Below are 18,674 nucleotides of genomic sequence, written 5' to 3'. Positions count from 1 at the left end.
ACGGTGTTGATCAATATCAGAAAGGTCTTCCTTTGAAATCGATAGCTCTCCAATGCTGGCATATTCTGTAAATGCCGCCACGTATACACCACAGTCATTGCAAAAAATAATAGGGGAAAAGATTTAGCATTCAATATAAAATACAATTGGTTAAATAGAAGGAAAAGCAGCACATACAATGATCCCTCTTTTTGCTGGGGTATCTCACAGACCAACCACTGAATTTCAAGAGGGTCCGTAACACCTTTTTCAATGTAGGCCTTTGTGTTCTTGTAGTTGATGTCTGGACACTTGCCATAAAATCCGGTGCATGACAAGTAGAGGGGGGATCATAATAACAAACTTGTCCACAACAGATTCAACAAGTTTGTGATTTCATGAAGAGACCATAGAATCATAAACATATAGAACCTTATCGGTAATGTCAAACACAACCAACAACCAATAAAATTTCTTCACAATATTTATGGGCATAATCACAAAATTAACTTTGTCCCATACAATATTTGCAAGTAATCAGTACCCCAATATGTATTGTGATACGACGCCCTGGGGTTTGACAACAGCAAGCTTCCTATCGGTAGGAGTATTAATCTACCTCTCATAAATTTGTTCAATTCTAGTCTTGAAGATACAATTAGTTGTTGTAAAATGTATTTTATTTTCAGGACCGTACTTTCCTCTCTTCCTCAAATAGTATAAAATAACATCAATGGTGCTGCAAAAAAAATGATTATTTCTCAATGCTGAATACAATTTAACTATAATTTTCAAATAGAAAATCTACATATATCTAAAATAACAGAATACTACAGCTAATCATTAAATTCTGTCAGGGTATGTGTGTACCGTATTATTGGGGATTTGTCCGGGATGTGTCAAAGTACAAAAACCAATTCTTTTTATCAACTTTCTCCACTCCAAGATCAAATCACGGGTTGAGCTAGTTATATTTTAAAGTATAAGGCGTCTTCTTCCTATTTAAAGACATAGCAAGTACAATTATTATGTAGTTTCAATTGAAAGTCCATAAATTATATGCACTCGATAATATGAAAAAAGCGTATAATCTAACCTCTTTGAAACCGTGTCGGTACCTAAATATAATCACTTATTGAATTCTTCCAACAAGTCAGGATCAACATCATCGCCAATAACCCTAGTAAATGGATGCTTGATGTTAAAAATTGGAGGAGGTCCAACAGAAGTGCTTCCCCCAGAACTGAAATAAGGGAGAAAGGGGGATCTAGCATGCTTTTCAGGAACCCTTGTTCTTCCTTGATGCACAGGTATTGTTTAAACTTCATTAACCTTGATGAACTTAACAATATGTGAGAAGTTCTCTGGCAGCTCAAAATCATCAAGTGTTACTGCTCGTTTTCCAGACCTGGAGTCATTGTCCGAAGCACCTACATTGATGTAGTCGACTGGTTCACCTACAAAATTAAAAATAAAAGAACAACATTGTATCTTGGTTGCATCAGTTCTCCTTGTTGTATAACATTTGCTTCTTGAATTGGAGATTGCAAATACATAGTCTCCTTCTCTTTAAATGCTCTCCTTGTATGCCAACTTTTGCATCCTATTTTGGAGAGTCCACATGCATAGTTTCCTTCTCTGTTACAATAAATGTGTACAACTTAATAAAATTATAGATCATTTGTAGTAAATAGAAACAACACTGTAGATAAATTGTAGTTTAATTATAATTAATTTGTTGAAATGTTGTCCTGTGGTAGAGATGTTATATGTATTGTGAAATATGTAGATAAAATGTACTAAATCATACATGCAGTTTCTTCCTCCAATGTTCCTTGAAATTGGGAAGATAAGTCATCACCTACAAGGCATGATATAGGAACATTCTCCTCATTTTGAATGTCACACATGTGTCATGTATCTAAGACAACAATTAAAAATATAATGTAGATTATTTGTTGGTAATTTAGGCTATATGTAGATATAATGTAGATATAATGTAAATATAATGTAGATTATTTATCATGAAATTGTGTTTAAATTGTTAAAATACATGTCTTACTGCTACTGGCCAACACTAGTTTAGCACTACTGCCACGATATTGTTGTTTGTTCTTTTCTTTGTAATGCTCATCATTTTTCGCAGAACTACCAGTAAACTGCAAGCAGAATTTGTTAGGCTATATACTTTATGAATGCTAATATAAACATAAACAGGTAAAAATTATTGTCCAAAATGAATATATTTTGAATGAAACCTTAGCATCAATGTTAGTATCCAATTAACTTTTTATTGCATGTAACACAGACTTGATGAAATCATTGAGTGGCAGTCGAATGCTACCTAGTTCTTGAAAAAACTAAAGAATAAAAAATGGTTATAATGTATCTGATAATTAGAGGCTTACAAATATATATATATATATATATATATATATATATATATAAAGAAGACTAAAATTAAGAATTAGGTATACCTCTTTCTTGAACAATCCAAGGTCAGAACCGACCTACGTATTAAAATAGAAAGAGTTAAAGAAATAATTTGCATAACATAAATTAAAGAAATCAGTTAGGAATATCATCAGTTGTTACCTTATCAATATCTTTTCTTAATTTTTTAGTTGTTTCAGAATATCTTTCTTGTCATCTATTCCCATTGCTTACTTATTGCCAGATGGAGATGGAGCATTTGTCGGATGGTCGGCCTGTGTTTCAGCTTCTTCAAGGATGTATTCAACTTTATCTGGCAAAGTCATTCTAGAAAGCCCTTCTGGGGCTTCAATCATGTTGGTGAACTGAGTGAAATAAAAATGTGAGGGACCTAGTCATCATATGTATAAAATATATAGATAATTTATATTTATATTGTCTGTACATAAGTGAAAAATATTTATCTTGATCCATGATGGTTTAATCATCCTCTCTTCCAATACAGAAATCCATATCTTGTCCTTACTAGCTGCCCAGTTAAGTATGCGGGAGACCGAATTACCAACCCTTGTAGCTATATTAGTGTTGATTGTAGAGCAACACTCATGCAACCAGATATGCATAGCGAGTGGAAAACCTCGAATGAGATAAAAATGCACAGAAGGGTTCAGCTTATGCCTAACAGACAGAAGCAATTGTGTATAAGTTTCAATACCCCATGCAAAATTCGCATATTGTCCCGTGTCCACCAAATAGAACCTAAAATAATCTATCAAACCATTATCTTTCTCTGAAGGACAGAGGAAGAATTCTATAAGATAGAGAATATACAGCTTGACTGCATCCTTATCATTCACCCAACTACGGTTGGTTACAATTTATTTCAAGTATGACTTCTCAACTTTTTCCTTGTTCGGAAAATAGCTCCTCATTGTTTTACTGTCACACTTAGTTGTGTAACCAAAGTCCGTTATTTCTGTAAAACATCTAAGTCCAGTGATAAGGGCAAACTCCCTCAACCCAAAGTTTAGCTTCTCACCCTTTATCTCTGCTGTAAAAAAATGAGAACCAGATGCGTTCAATTCATACTTCATGAGAAAGTGCCCAAAACATGTCTTCTTAAACAAATTTAACCTATTTTCAAAATATAATACCTTGATTTGGGTAGGAACAATAGGGTCAGATAATGTCTGAAATCTAGTGATGTCATAATCAACATCATGTGGTACAAAAAATATCTGATTCTGCATCAAAAGAAACAGTAAGTTAATAAAATATGTTTAAAGTCCAAAAAATAAAATAATAATAATTCTACTACACTTTAGCTACATCCAGAAAGACATTAATACATTGCATACAAATAAGTTGCAAAATTAGTAAACATATATAACAACTGAACTACATTGAAGCTACAAATGCACTGACAAAATTATGTTTAGAGCAAGAAAGTAGAAACTAACAACTAGATATAATATATACAATTTATTTACACAAAATGAAACTGACATCTATAAATAGAGCAAATAATAACCAATAAAACTAACTAAATCAAGTAGTATATTCCCGAACAAAATTATTTCGAATAATATACAAAAAATCTACAATTTACAGGAAAATGTAGAAAGGTTAATAACCAACAACAAATATACACAATGTAGACAAAATTTTTACAAATACAGAAAAACAAAAAATGGGTATAGTCATGAGAATGAAAACAGGTTTTGTAACTAGAAAAAAGAAAAAAAATTGTAAATACTAAAAGTTTACCTTCTCCAATGGTTGTTGGGGTATGTTTTTAGGAGATTTTTGAACCTTCTTCTTTTTTTAAGGTTTGACAGTAGGAGAAACTTTGATTTTTTTTTTTCAGGTTTCGGGATAACTTCTTCTTCGACGAAATCATCATCACGAGCAATTTCTTTGCCCTATCTCTTTATTGATTTAGCAGATGCCGAAGCTTCACCGGCATCCTTGTCATGCTTGAGTTTTGTTCGAACTTCTTTCCTAGTTTCACGAGGGGAAAGCTTGGACTTTATCTCTGATTTTGCATGTGTCGATTTCACTACTTTTTTGGGTGAATCCTGTGAGAAAACACACAGATCAAAAGTAGAAAAATCACCAACATGAGCTTTTTTAGGGCTATTATTTAAAAATCTTTTCTTCTTCATCGTAAGAGAAGGAAAATTTTAAGCTGTTACTAATTTCATAGGATTTTGAGAGAGAAATCGGAAAGTTTGAGAGAGATTATAAAAGATTTTTGAACAAAAAATGGAAGAGAGCGTTAATGGAGGGAGAGGGTATCAGAATCGTAGGGGGTATGGACAGAGAAACGTGGGGGGAGTAGGTTATGTAAGTTAGCGAGATTATAGGAGTTAATTGATTCTCATTAAATTCCTAAAATGTATATAATTGGTAAATTATATATGATTATGTAATTAAATTGAAACTTGAGTAGGAATGGTAATAAAGTTTCAAATAGTGTACATGAAGGTTAAAATCCCAAAATTGAAAGCTAAGTGAAATAAGCACTTTTCACTTTAAAATACATTTGAATTACCCAAATGTATGAAATTGTAGACATTAGTGGTGAAAAATGGGACTATTACATGATAAGGATTTAGAGAAAACAAGTACAAATCTATTATTTACTTAAAAATAGATTTGAACTATTCAAAATTTATTAATAAAAATTTAACGTTATACTTAATGGTAAAAGAGTAAAATTACTATGCGATGAAAATTTTAAAAATTATTATGTTAACCTTGAATATTTCTTAAAATATTATATCAGTTTTTGTTAATGGTAGAGATGTGCACAGGATGCTCGAACATTATTGTCATAAACAAGTCAAAACCTTTTCCTTAAGAAGTCTCTGGATACCCTTCTTCCTGCAGCCTCTTTTCCAGATTGCTATGGATTTTTTATTTTTTTTTACGAAAATCTAAATCTATAGGCGGAGACCCTTTTCCCATGTAGATCCAAGAAAATTTCTGCTCTGCCTTAGATATATTGCGGATGGTTTTCACCTTGCAAAACGATGGATAATCTGTCGGCTTCCAATACTATACCTTGATGAATGCTAATGTATGTTGAGGAACTCTCCAGATTCTGCATCTCGGATTGCTCAAATAGTTGAGATGCAACTGACTTTCACCTGTTTTTTTTCTTCTTCTGAGCATTATTTTCATGAAGAGAGAGAGGAAGCTCAAACCAGCCTATTTGTCTATGATAGAAGAGCCTCGGAGGTATTGCAAAATTAGCAGCCTCTTTGAAAGATTAAATGTGCGTGTTTTCTATGCCGGGCGGCCCAACCATAAAGCAAGTGAAACACTTGCTTTAGGCCTCAAAAATTTAAGGGCCCCAAAATTACTAGTATTCTCTATATATAGTAGTATATTATTTATATAATTATCTTTTATTATTGATAAATTTATTTTTTTATTGTCAGATTAATTTTTAATAACTCGATTTCTTCCTCTAATTAATATAACTTAAATAGTTTTCTGTCAATCTTATTTTACTTTTTTACTTAATTATATTTCTCTATTCATTAGTTGGTCACGTAATTATATCTAAGAATCTAACTTATTATTTATTTTCCTTACATAAATTATACTCTCTCCGTCCCAATTTATATGAAAGTGTTTGACTGGACATGGATTTTATGAAATAAAGGAAGGCTTTTGAAACTTGTAATCTTAAATAAATCATTGAAGTTTTTGGGTTAGAAATCATCTCATTAATGGTAAAAAGAAAAATCTAAAGTTGAATTGTTACCAAATATAGAAAGGGACTTACTAAAAAAAAAGGAGTCACTTATGTTTTTTGGGTTCTCCCATTTCAGTTGTGATGCAATCAACGCTAAATTCATTTAATTTTCTGTATTTTATAAAACTAAGTTCTCATTTTTTTTAATTCTACATCCTTACTTGTCTAAATTTTTTTAAAAACGATGTTCATTAAATAATATATATATATATATATATCTTTTTAAGATTTTGCTTTAGGCCTCTAATGAAGTTGGGCCGTCCCTGTTTCTACGGTGGTGAAGCAGATTTGGTTGGGTATTTTATCTCGGTCTTCAGCCAAGTCACATGATTCTTGTCGAGCAATGCAACTTTGTAGCACCCCTTGGCATATTTTAGTTTGGGAAATTACGGCGAAACAACAAACAACAGTACGCAGACCTTACCCCTACCCTGGGGTAGAGAGACTGTTTCCGGTAGACCATCGGCTTCCTCCCACCAAGAACTCTCCGCCTTGCTCTTGGGGTGACTCGAACTCACAACCTCTTGGTTAAAAGTGGAGTGTGCTCACCGCTAGAGCAACTTACTCTTGTCTAAAATTACGGCGAAACAAATCCTAGAAAAAAGTTGGAAAAAATAAAGGAAAAAAACACGACCAATGTTCATTATTCTTTAAGAAACAGAAAATTATCCTGCTGGTGGCGGCGCGCTGGCTACCGAAATTGGATCCGGTTCTGGATTCGGCGGCCTCTCACGCGTAAGTGGTCTTAACTCCCCTCCTTCGATCCATGTATCTCTAATTTGCTTATGTATTCGATTGGAAAGAGCTTGTAATTGTGTCATCGTCTGCACGCAAAAAATGAAATTACCTGTAATTCTTTAAGCCATTTTTATACTTTGAAGATTCGTAAAAAATATTGACCCACTTCTTACTATGTGGAAAAGAACGCTACGCATTCCACACACACACAAAAAAAACTTTTTCCTTGTATCCTTTGCCTTCTTGTTTTTCTTATTTTGTGGCATGATCATTAGTTCATCTTTTGCAAATCAACAGACTTTGAGTAGAAAAGAATGCAAGTGCAGTAATTCTCTTTTGTATCAAAATTTCAGTGTCAATGGTCAATCAAAAGTTTTTGAACTCTACTGAAGATGAACAAACTTTGAAAGCTATATCTACTACGAATGGGCTTAATACTGGTTACAAATATCAGTCTTATCAAATCCAGGTTTGTTTACAAATGTATGAGGTGCCTTTTCACTCTCTACTTCCCTCTAGCAAAGAAATGACAATTTGAAAAATTACGAAAATATAGATTTAAACAGGCGGATTAAGGGAATTATTGATGAGGAGAAATGCTTATTCTTTACTGATTTAGATATATTGGTCAATCTTTGTATCAATTAGGCATTATTTTATCTCATACTGAGGGTAGAATAATTAATCCGGGAATAAATACTAAAATGACAAAGATACTCGTCTCCAAAACTCTTCCCCCAAAGTCCGAGGTTAAAATTAAAAATAAAAATAAATATTTATCCCGACTTATCTAGTATACACCAAACACATGATTATATTATGCTCCATATATTGTATTTTTAGTCCAATGAACCAAACATAAAAGAAGGCCGGATCCTTCTATGCAAGGGGTAGTGAAAAAAAGAAATCATCAAATGTTTGAACGTTAGTGTTATCTACCTAATTCTAGATAGCTAATGGATGAGCCCGGTTCAACAGTGTTCTAAAAAATGGTGGTCTAACAGTGATGCCAAATGAGAAGAACAAGCTTATTCCAATGCGAACAATGATGGGGTAGAGAGTGTGCATGGATTACCGGAAATTAAACAAATGCAACCTCAAAGGCTGAAAGGACCACTTCTCCTACCTTTCATGGATCAATGCTTGATAGGTTAGCGGGGAGAGATTTTTATTGCTTCTTGGATGGCTATTTGGACTATAATCAAATACAAATAGTCCCCAAAAATCAAGAGAAGACCACCTTCACGTGTCCATTTTCTAATAAAAATATATTCACTAAATAATACTGTCATTACTATAATCCCAGTATTATATTCCTGGGATAACTTGTTCCCCTATCAAACAATCTCTTACTTCCTAGTGGATGAGTAGGTTTATATTTTCTTTTAAACTAGACGTGCTAAAACTTAAATTTTGTTGAAAACGAGTTGCATAGTCGAGGGTATATTTTGTGTTTGGTTTTAAAAAGAAATATTAATTTCCTGTAAAAACCGATAGTGGAGGGTTTGTATGTTAAAAGTTTGATCTCTCAGGGGTGACATATATAGTTATATGCTAGAATAAATTTTCATACATATACATTGGAGAAGTTGAAGTATAAATAGTTGGAGTAAACAATATGCATGACCACATTCTTTCTAAATACTACAAATAAGACGAGAGTAAGCTCGATAATTCCATCTCATAAAGGTAGTGCGATAATATTGTCAACTTTGAATTGGCTATTGTATAGAATCAAGTCGAACGCAGGTGTGCGCTAAAGAAATCAATGGCAATCTTGGTCCTGTTAAAAATACCAGTGAAGATCCAAATTGAAAAGTGAAAAATATTCATAATTGGAGGAATCATAACAATTCTAGTTGCAGTAACGTTCATTAATTACTCGGGTTAAAGACATTCAAAATTTTATAACAATTTTTTAGTTAGTGATAGAAACGGAGACAATTATTCCACCTATTATAATATTGAAAATCAGATTTTTGAGATTGACAACTATCATTTACCATTTCGTGTTGATACCAAATAATTTAATCCCAACTAGTTGATTATATAATACCATTTACCGTTTAATTAACTAGTTTAATCCCAACTAACTGATTGTGGGATTGTTTGCTTTTTTATTAGTTAAATCTGTATTAGTTTCAAGATGGTCAAACTATCTCAAACGATTTTTTTCTTCTTTTTTGTTTTTTGTGCGTTAATTGCACCTCTTGTCGAACGTGATCATTTATAATCTTCTCAAATCTTGTATCATCTATTATCTAACTTAACTTTTATAAATGACCTAAATATTTAGTATCCTTTCATAACAAATTTCCCTTTTTCTCATTGATCCAAATCCCAGCCACCCAACCCCAACAAATGAACGTGAATAAAGAAGATAATGAATTAACTCATTTGTTTAAATATTTGATAATAGGTATTATTGATTACATAAAGAAGCTATCCTTCTTTGGAACAAATAACTGCAATGCAAAAGTTTAAGGAAACAGAAACAAGAGAGAATCATCGATATCATAAATGCTATGTTTGAATCATAATAATTAAATACTCCGTACCTGAGGATTATCTAACAGTAGAAGTTATCTAATATACTCTTAGTGGTTGTATCTCTAATATACTAAGGGGCCATTTGGTAGGGTGTATAAGAACAGTATTGAAAAGGGTGTATATGTATTGTTGAGATTAGTAATGCTAGGAGTAGTTATGCTGAGATTATTTCTTATCGACTGTTTGATTTAGTATACTAAAGTTTTTGAAATGGCAGTTCTGTCTTTGTACATGCTTATCCATTTAATAAAAACCATAGTATTGAATGCCATGGATTGCTATGTATAAGAATAGTACTAAATAAGGTGTATAACTAATAGTTATACATAGATTGAAAAAAACTATCAAACAAGGGATTAATAATACCAAAGCTAATATATGTATTATTTTCCCTAATACATCCTACCAAACGACCCCTAAGAATTCATGTCGAAAATCTACTGCCATCTGACCACTGACTACCTCAAGCAGCACTATACAAAAGCTATAAACATCAGCCATTCTTGTTTCATCAATCCATATGCCCTGCTGACATAATACCACCAACAACAACAAACCCAGTGTAATCCCACAAGTGGGCTCTGGGAAGGTAATGTGTACGCAGACCTTACCCTTACCTTGTGAAAGTAAAGAGATTGTTTCCGATAGACCCTCGGCTCATATGCCATGCTGACATGTAACCAAAAATTCCTCAAACTGATCTGTTTTTATCAACATGATGGCCATGCTCATTTCTAGTCAAGAATTCAGCAAGAGCAAAGAAACCAAGCCTTGGATTCATATCTGGATAGATAATAATGGCAGATAATGTGATGCATGTAGGACTTGTTCATCTCATTCCCTCGTGCAGATATCGAATCGCAGATTATACAGATGTCGCCATCCTAGGAAGGAGGCATTGTTCCTAGGATTCTGATGGAAAAGGAGGTGGCTTAGAAGACTGCTTGAGACCAACAACATGCATTTCTGAAGTTCTGTATGAAGACCATCCGCGGAGTTGTCCCAAGTTCCGATGTTCATTTGAGAACCTCACTCTTAAGCTATTATCTCTTGAATAATAATGCCCATGTTCATATTTTCTACAAGCTCTAGTGCAACTTCAGCTCAACTTTTGTACACCGGAACTTTGGGGTAGTAATCCATCTTGACGTAAGAATGAAGCAACCGTTTAATCTTCAAACCAAAAGAAGATGTTAGATGAACAGAAAACAAGAATCCAGTACTGATTATAGAAAGTAAAGCCAACAATTCCACATAACTACCTTCTCTGGATCCAGCATAAGACCAAATCATATTGCAATGACTAAACAAGTCCTTTTCTAGCCCGACTCCTGTGACTCCATGATAGCCGGTCAACAACAACATACCCAGTGTAGTCCCACAAGTGGGGACTGGAGAGGGTAGTGTGTACGCAGACTTTACCCCTACCTTTAAGACGGTAGACCCTCGGCTCAGGCCATGATAGCCGGTCAGTCAGCAAAAAATGTTTAAGCAATCTAACAGGCTTAAGTGCTTGACTGGCCAAACTGTCTAATAAGAGATATAGTGACCAATATCAAGAGCCATAAACTGTGCAGGTCTTGTTGAATTATCCAGAAAGATCCTGAAATGACATCGAGGTAAAAGTACAATAGCTGATACAAAACACCAGCAAAGTCACAGATAAGGCACACGACTACTTTTATCTTCGACAAGTATAGGCTTCCATGTCAACATTAAAGAATGGATGAACAACGCATTTACTTCCTTGTAGCCAAATAAAAGAAGAGTACTGCAAAGGCCGATATTGTTCTAATTTTTTTTTAATAATGCAGCTACATGCTATGCCTTCACCTTATAATGTTTAATAGCAACTTGTAGCATGTTTAAGAATTATCTCATAGTGACTTGGGCATGTCTAGTAAAAGAAAAGTTTCTCAAAAGGATAAATAATTCGAAAGTGTCCGCTTGGATAAGAAGACCTAAAACACCAAGCAAGGGAAGAAGGTTGGTAACAAAAAGGGAGTCTTTCTTAGCCAGTTAAGTCTGCATGAACAATGCACTTGCCGCAGCACATTTTCTTGACCCTTCAAAACATGATTATTGAAATCTAGTCTTTGATCGAACTACTTATTAGTTATTGGACAGAATTTCACTTAAAGCTCGGTCCCACAAGATCTAAGAACCAGCTGCTTTTCAAGATAAATCAAGCAAGTTATAAATATAATCCTGACAGTGCATCTAATATCTTATCTGGAATTCTAGAGACATTGAAGACTAGTATAAAGACAATTAACTATTTTTCAATCCAAGTGTAAAAAAATCTTTCAGAGACCAGATAGAACTAGATAAGAATTCGACCAACTAGCAAGACATCTCCAATTTGTGTGGCTTAGCTGATAAGTGTCATTTAGCGAGTCTTGGAAACAGAGATGGGGAAATCTCGCAAAATGCATAGATAATACTTAGCAGCAACAGTTATAAGGAATAGAAACATACTTGGAGCAAATATTATGGTGATAAAGTCTTACCCAAAACCTTGCTCATTTCAAGTGAAAGGATTCTGACTTTCTGACAAATTTTGCTACTTTGAAATGTCTCGAGGTGCTGAACATCTTCTGCATATTATCTACGCCAGCCAAGTTCTCACACTAGCCATACATCACAAGTTCTTGAAGAAACTGTATTATACTATTCAGGTTTCCGTGATAGGAAAAAGTATTTCTTTCTTTTGCGGGTAACAACGTAAGAAAGTAACAAGTAGTATGGAGACTGGCATTTGCTTTCAATTCTAAATTAGCTGGGTTTAGCTATTCTTTCCTTTTGAAGAGGATAATGATATAAAATCTTCTAAGAATGGAATACCTAACCATTAATAAATTTCAGTGGCTGAGTACATTATTTCCAAACCCTGTTAATAGAAGAAAGATCTAACAAACAGAAAGCAGAAGTAAAAGACATACGATAAACAGGAAGCAGGATAAGAATAGCAACATCAGAGACAAAAACGGAAATGATATTTGCATACCAAAAAGACATGGAAATAATCTGAATAAGATGTATGGCTACTCATTAATATAAAAAATTCTATCCTTTGAACTATTAAACCAGCTTATTCCAATAACTCTCTATAATTCTGGCTAAACTACTCTAAAACAATTAACTTCTATTTGATGTATGATTTCGAACACTAGCAAGGAGTCTTGTAAGTTTACTGAGAGTTTCATGAGCAGATATGGTGTCGGGATGGTCCTCGCCGCAGATTGAAGTTCTAATGAAAATAGCCTTCCTGATTAAATCATCGCCGATATCAAACTGTCCACCTCTTAACATTAATTTTGCCCTGATCTCGAGCACCGTCGCTCTTGATAAAGCAAGTTCCTGCCAAAGGCAAGGATTTAATTGAGCATTTGTCTGGATAGGTCTCCAACAAAGTGATTTATCCAACCACTTGTCAACAGGAGTGACAAATGCTTGATCTGCCGCTTCTAATGCATCTGTACAACGCCGTAGAAGTTCTAGAGCAGCACTACAGCGTGAGAATGTGATAAATGTTCGAATGGCAAGTGGTAGAATCACTTCTTTCACGAGAAACAGCAATTCAGAAACTTTAAGCTCAACTATCATCGGGTCACTCCCAAATCCGAAGAGCAAAAAGCATGCTGCCCATATGTGTTCAGAGTGCTGGGCTATTAAACCGCGACTAACAACAGCTTGTACTGTGGCTTGTGCAACTCCAATGACCCCTCTTTTTCGAGCATACATTCTGATAAGCTGGTGGAACTGAATGTAGCCTTCCTTTCTACAAGTCCTTGCTATGTTGAATCTCAACAAAAGAGAAGATGCTTCTGCCTCTGATTTCCTAGCATATGATGATGAGAAACCACAAGTTAAAGAACATAAAACTTTCTTCAATATCCTCCTTCGTGGGTATTTCTCCGGTATCTTGTGAGCAGCCAGAGCTAATAGAGAAACTGGAATAGATGATGGAGCAAACCAACCGGTTGCGAGAACCATTCTTGTTGCTAGACTTCTTGGTCCATCAGCATGGTCAAATATCGAGAAACAAACTTCAAAAAGTTGCAAAAGAAAATTGTTTCGCCTCAGTGGATGGTTTTCCCGACGAATCGAGATTATTTCCTTCAAAGGCATACGGTTGATGGTATCCAAGAGCCTGCTAGGATTTATAGGAAGTTCAGAAAGAATAGCTCCAACAATAGCAAGGCCAAGTGTCAGTCTTTTAAGTTTTTCCTCAATAACTCGCAAAGCATCAATTTCAGCAATCGGGTAATCCTTCACAGCGCCCTGCATCAAAGACATTGCCTCAATCTCTGACAGATAATTAAGTTTGATTGGATCCATGTTCATCACCCGAGAGAGACGCGTGGATATGAGAACATGTGTTTCACCCCCAAAACGGGGAAGCAAATCCATTATAAGTTTGTGGTCCCACCAGTCCTTTTCACTCTCCAAGTTATCAATTACCAGCAAGAACGGAATGTCTCGCATAAGTTCTTTCCTAACCCTAGCTACAGCAGCCTCTTCTTGCTCTTCAAAGCTCTTTATCCTGCTTTTTTCAGGTGAGCTTTCTACCCCCACATCAATTTCTAAAAACGACCACAAGTTCAAGTAGTTTTGTCGAATGTATCTGCTTTCACCTCCAATCCAAAGGACCATCTTGTAGCGCTGATGGAATTGATATGCATACTCGAGCAGTAGCTCTGTCTTGCCAATTCCTGGCTCCCCAGATACACAAGCAATGCCCTTTCCATAGACAACTTTCAAGGATCTGCTTCGCTTTCCTTGCTTCCTAGTATTCCTTTGCTTTGGTGTATGCTGCTGAGTATGAGAAACCTCAACATTTAGCATTTCAATCTCTTTCTCAGATTCCTTCCATGTCATTGGCTCTTTACCTTTCTTCTTGCTGTCACTAGGCCGCTCAAATCGTCTTTCATTGATCGAGTTGCTCCGACTCCAACTAATTGTCACGTTCTTCCGCTTGGGTCTAGCCTTTAGTTCAATATAGTCTTTCTCTGCATCCCCGCTAACATCACCAAAAAGCCGAAACTCGAGCTCGGACAGCTCCTTCTTTCTACCAACAAAATTTTCATTTCGAGGGAAAGGAAACTCCTCCTTTTCTGCCTTCTCCCTCCATTTGGACAGTCTGTCCACAACACTTCGCCTCCCTAACCTTAATGCCAATAGGGTTACAGCCCTCAATATGCATTCCCTCCACCTGCCATCATGAGCCTCTAGTTTCCATTCATCGACACGCAAAAGACCATTGACGGCATCTCTCCACTCCTTCTCCAATCCCCCATATAGAAGCCAAAGTTCACCACCATGTTTTTCCCAGTGCTCTCCTCTTCTCTCAATTATATCTCGAACAAGGCAATCCTCTGGACGCAAATCGAAGTACACAGGCACCAAATTCTTTTTGCTAGAGAAGAAGCGCAGCTCCTCTATGGTATATGGATTCCTGAACGATTTCTTTGTTAAGATCACAACTCCGTATGTACAAGCATCCATTACTCTCTCAACCATGCCATGTTTTCTGGAATTTCGGCACCTTGCTCTGTCAGTAACGAAGCAACTTAGCCCTTGGATTTCTAACTCAGCACGGAGCCAATTCATGAATCTGAGCAGTAAAGGTTTGCGGCCATGAAAACCAATGTACACATCACAGCTCCTCACTCTGTTGGATAAGGAGGAAGTTGATGTTGGAGTAACACAAGTTTCCTGTGTTCTCCCACTCTTTTTCTGCTTGCCTCTAGGTCGCAAATATTCATGTTCTGGGCCAATGTTATAACTCGCTATAGTGCTCTTAGAAATTGACGTCGAAGAAGACGCAAAATCCAACTTCTGAAGATCATTAACTGCACTAGCTAACGCAACGGGATAAGCATCCGACAACCTGGCATTTGCAAATGATTCTGGACCCGGAATGCCCAAACTAGTATCTAAGGCACCAGAAGTAACATCGCTATCACGAAATTGATTATCCGAATATGTTGATATCAGGGACTTGGGTGACTTGGGAGAGAAGAAGGGCGACTGGTTCGCAGAAAAGAAGGTTGAAGATGACGAAGATAAGTTTCTTGACGCCGTGCTTGGTAATGAGCCAAATCTGGAGCTTTCATCCCGGAGATCCATATTTAAAGCTACCACTCACTCCCATACACAAGAAAATTCAGGGATTCCAGGATAACAAATAACCTCTGAAATTGGAAAATATCAAAATGTCAGTGAAGGGACAATCTCCTCGTGTAAAACTGCTAACTATATGCAGCCACAAGCACAAAGGTCTGCATAATTTTTAAAGTAGGTTTTCCAAATGAAGATTGCTTTATTTTTTCAAATGAAGAATCTCTACATATAACACAAAAGAAATGCAGGATACCATACTGAAAATAGGGAATTAGTTAAAATAATGCCATATCTAGATTAACGTAAAAGCATTAATGACTTATACTGTTTTGTCATTTGGCTCAAGAATCCTTATTTAGCAATCAAAGAAAGATAATCAATGCTGTACTAGAACAGCAAAACCTAGAGAGGAAACAAAGAGCCTTTCTAAATCTGCAGCATTAGATCTGGCGAAGAATTTAAAACCACAAAGTAATTTCTTAAAACAAACCAATTTGCCAATTCAATAATCCAAGCCTCTAATTTTACAAGAACTCAGATCCAACATACTTACTTGAACCACAGTCATCAATAATGGTGTCCAAAGATTCAATCTTTTTCACTTCAATCAACCAAAAAGAGCACCAAAGATTCAATCTTTTCACCTCAATCAACCCAAAAGGGCATTCTTTTGAACCAATCTTAATCCAAATAAAATAGAAATCTAAGTGGCAACCACAATCAATATATCTTCTTGAACCTGTCAAAATAATATAAACTATAAGTCTGAATATTCAAACACATCAACTACCCAAAAAAATATTTTAAAATGTATATACATATAACAAACACATACTATTACTTACTTGGACATGGATCAAGAAGTCACATAGAGGAAAGTGAGTTCAATATTAGCAATACACAACAATGGAGCAGAGAACTAAGAGAAAGAGAGAGAGAGAAAATTTGAAAAAAAAATGGGAAGGGAGTGACAAAAGATTAAAGATTTGATTGATGGAAAAATGGGTTTACCTTTTCAAGAATAACTAAAAGGGTTCAGTTTTGATATGACAATGAAGCTGTTTCTTTCTTTCCTTATATTTTTTCTTCTTTTCTTGTTTTTACTAAGACACCAACTTCACTTAAAGTTGTACATAGAACTTTAAAAGCTCCCTCTTTTTCACACTACCCCTTGTTACCAACTAGTTCATATTTAGTACATAGGTATGTGTAAAAACTACATAAAACTTATAAAAATCTGTTTTTTCTGTGTCTTATTTTTTTTTTCCAGAGGGTACTGAGAATATGGGCTGACAAGAATAAAGGAGCACCGTTAGAGACGGGCAAGGGTTCTTTCTTCTACTGTACTAGTGCTGCTATGTTTCTTGATTGTTGGGGTGGGGTGGGGGTAGGCGGAGTGTCAGGGGGTGAGGTTTGACAAAAATGGGACCCAACAAGAAAGGACGGATCTGACGAGGAATGGTGCTGCTGTCAAAAAGCTTTCTTTCCAAAGTCCACACTTTGGATTTACAACTATAGTACTGCTCCTAGTACATGTATCACAAACCACCTTTTTCTTTTTTTTGTGCAAAATGTGAAGTAACAATGTAACATAGTGGATTTCTCTCATCTTTTTGGTCTCATTATTCTCCTTTAGTTTTCTTTTCATTTTATTTTATTTGGTTTGGAGCTTTACGTATATATTTTTTATTTCTTACCAAGTGTCCGAAATTCATATTTAATCCCCGACTAATTCGAATTCGCGTTGTATAAGACGCATTACAAGAGAAAGTGTGACTCCCTAGGTGAATCCCACATAGGGGCGGATTTAGGGGCGCGAAAGAAGGTTCACCCGAACTCTTTCGGCAAAAAATTACACTATATATCTAAGGTAAAATCTGTTTTTTACCTCTATATATTATGTTTTGAATCCCCTTGACACAGCCCAAAAGCATAGCTTAGTGGTCAAGGGGGTTCAAAACATTTGTAAGGTCATTGAGTCCAACAATAACCCAGTATAATCCCACTAGTGGGGTCTCGGGAGGGTAGTGTGTACGCAGATCTTACCCCTACCCTGGGGTAGAGAGGCTGTTTCCAATAGACCCACGGCATCCTTCCCTCCAAGAACTCCCCACCTTGCTCTTGGGGTGACTCGAACTCACAACCTCTTAGTTGGAAGTGGAGGGTGCTTACCATCAGAGCAACTCACCTAGTGATAAAACACAGGATAGATGCTTGGTATATAAGTAGACATGCCTTAGACTCTAGTGACGCATTTTAAAATTGTGCTGGTCTAGGCCCAAAGCGGACAATATCACTAGTGAGCTAGGCTGTTACATATGGTATGATCAGAGCCACTCCGCGTGCAACCTTGAACAATGGTGGGGCAAATATCAACAAGGATGTTGAGTCCCCAAAGAAAGGTGTATGTAACACCCTAGGTGAATCCTACATCGACAAAATACGAGAGATATGTTGGGTATATAAATAGACAGGTTTTAGACTCTAGTGACACGTTTTAAAACCGTGCATGCCTAGGCCATAATCGAACAATATCACTAGTGGGTTGGGATGTTACAGCAACCGCCCCACCATGATCCTTTAATTTCTAATAATAACTTGTTTAAATGGTTGTTATGTATCGTTTCATAATGTATCGTATAGTATAGTATTGTATTGTACCATTTTAATGCATACAATAATTGAATAGATTATATTATTTAATATCGTTTCATGATATCATGCACCAACAATATAAAGAATAAACTTGTGAAATTACAAAGAAAAAGTAAGATATATACGAGGTTGAATTATTATATAAAAAGGTAGAGTAAAACATAAAATAGAATTATTTAATAATAAAGAAGGTCAAGATGAGAGAAAAAATAAAGTAACTGATGTGTGGCTATAATTCATGGTTTAGCACATTATTCGCCTTGTATTTTTACACGCTTTAATGATAAAATACACCTTATTTGCGTGTAATAGGGTCAATTTTATGTGTAGCTGAATTGGAGATAAAAGTAGAAGAAAAAGGAGACATACAAGTTGAAAGCGTGCGCGGGAGCGGTGAATGAGAGAACCTGGCGATGCCAGGCTTGAA

The 18,674-nt window shown here is 35.5% G+C and overlaps 1 protein-coding gene and 1 long non-coding RNA gene across 3 annotated transcripts; one reads left to right on the top strand and one right to left on the bottom strand.

Moving 5' to 3' along the window:
• Positions 1–6,491: 6,491 nt before the first annotated feature.
• On the top strand, positions 6,492–16,947 carry LOC104114422 (uncharacterized). Its single transcript, XR_690386.4, has 3 exons — positions 6,492–6,913; positions 7,270–7,385; positions 16,863–16,947. It is a non-coding gene; the product is annotated as an uncharacterized lncRNA (long non-coding RNA).
• Positions 12,441–16,965, bottom strand: LOC104114421 (uncharacterized). 2 transcript variants are annotated; one of them, XM_018777058.3, is made up of 3 exons: positions 16,604–16,965; positions 16,146–16,331; positions 12,441–15,663 (listed from the first exon to the last, which is right to left on the bottom strand). In XM_018777058.3, the coding sequence occupies exon 3, from the start codon at positions 15,596–15,598 to the stop codon at positions 12,605–12,607; it is 2,994 nt and encodes a 997-aa protein (XP_018632574.1). In that variant the 5' UTR covers positions 15,599–15,663; positions 16,146–16,331; positions 16,604–16,965; the 3' UTR covers positions 12,441–12,604. The 2 variants fall into 2 exon arrangements, with proteins under 2 accessions (XP_018632574.1, XP_033516723.1); XM_033660832.2 differs by lacking the exon at positions 16,604–16,965 and adding an exon at positions 16,438–16,597.
• Between the last annotated feature and the right edge of the window lie 1,709 nt (positions 16,966–18,674).

This window comes from Nicotiana tomentosiformis, chromosome 8 (assembly GCF_000390325.3).
Source record: "Nicotiana tomentosiformis chromosome 8, ASM39032v3, whole genome shotgun sequence".
NCBI classification, from domain to species: domain Eukaryota; kingdom Viridiplantae; phylum Streptophyta; class Magnoliopsida; order Solanales; family Solanaceae; genus Nicotiana; species Nicotiana tomentosiformis.
This window is presented reverse-complemented; position numbering and strand designations above follow the sequence as displayed.

Coding starts and splice junctions, on each gene's coding strand:
- LOC104114421 (XM_018777058.3), bottom strand. CDS start 15,598: ATGGATCTCCGGGATGAAAGCTCCAGATTTGGCTCATTACCAAGCACG.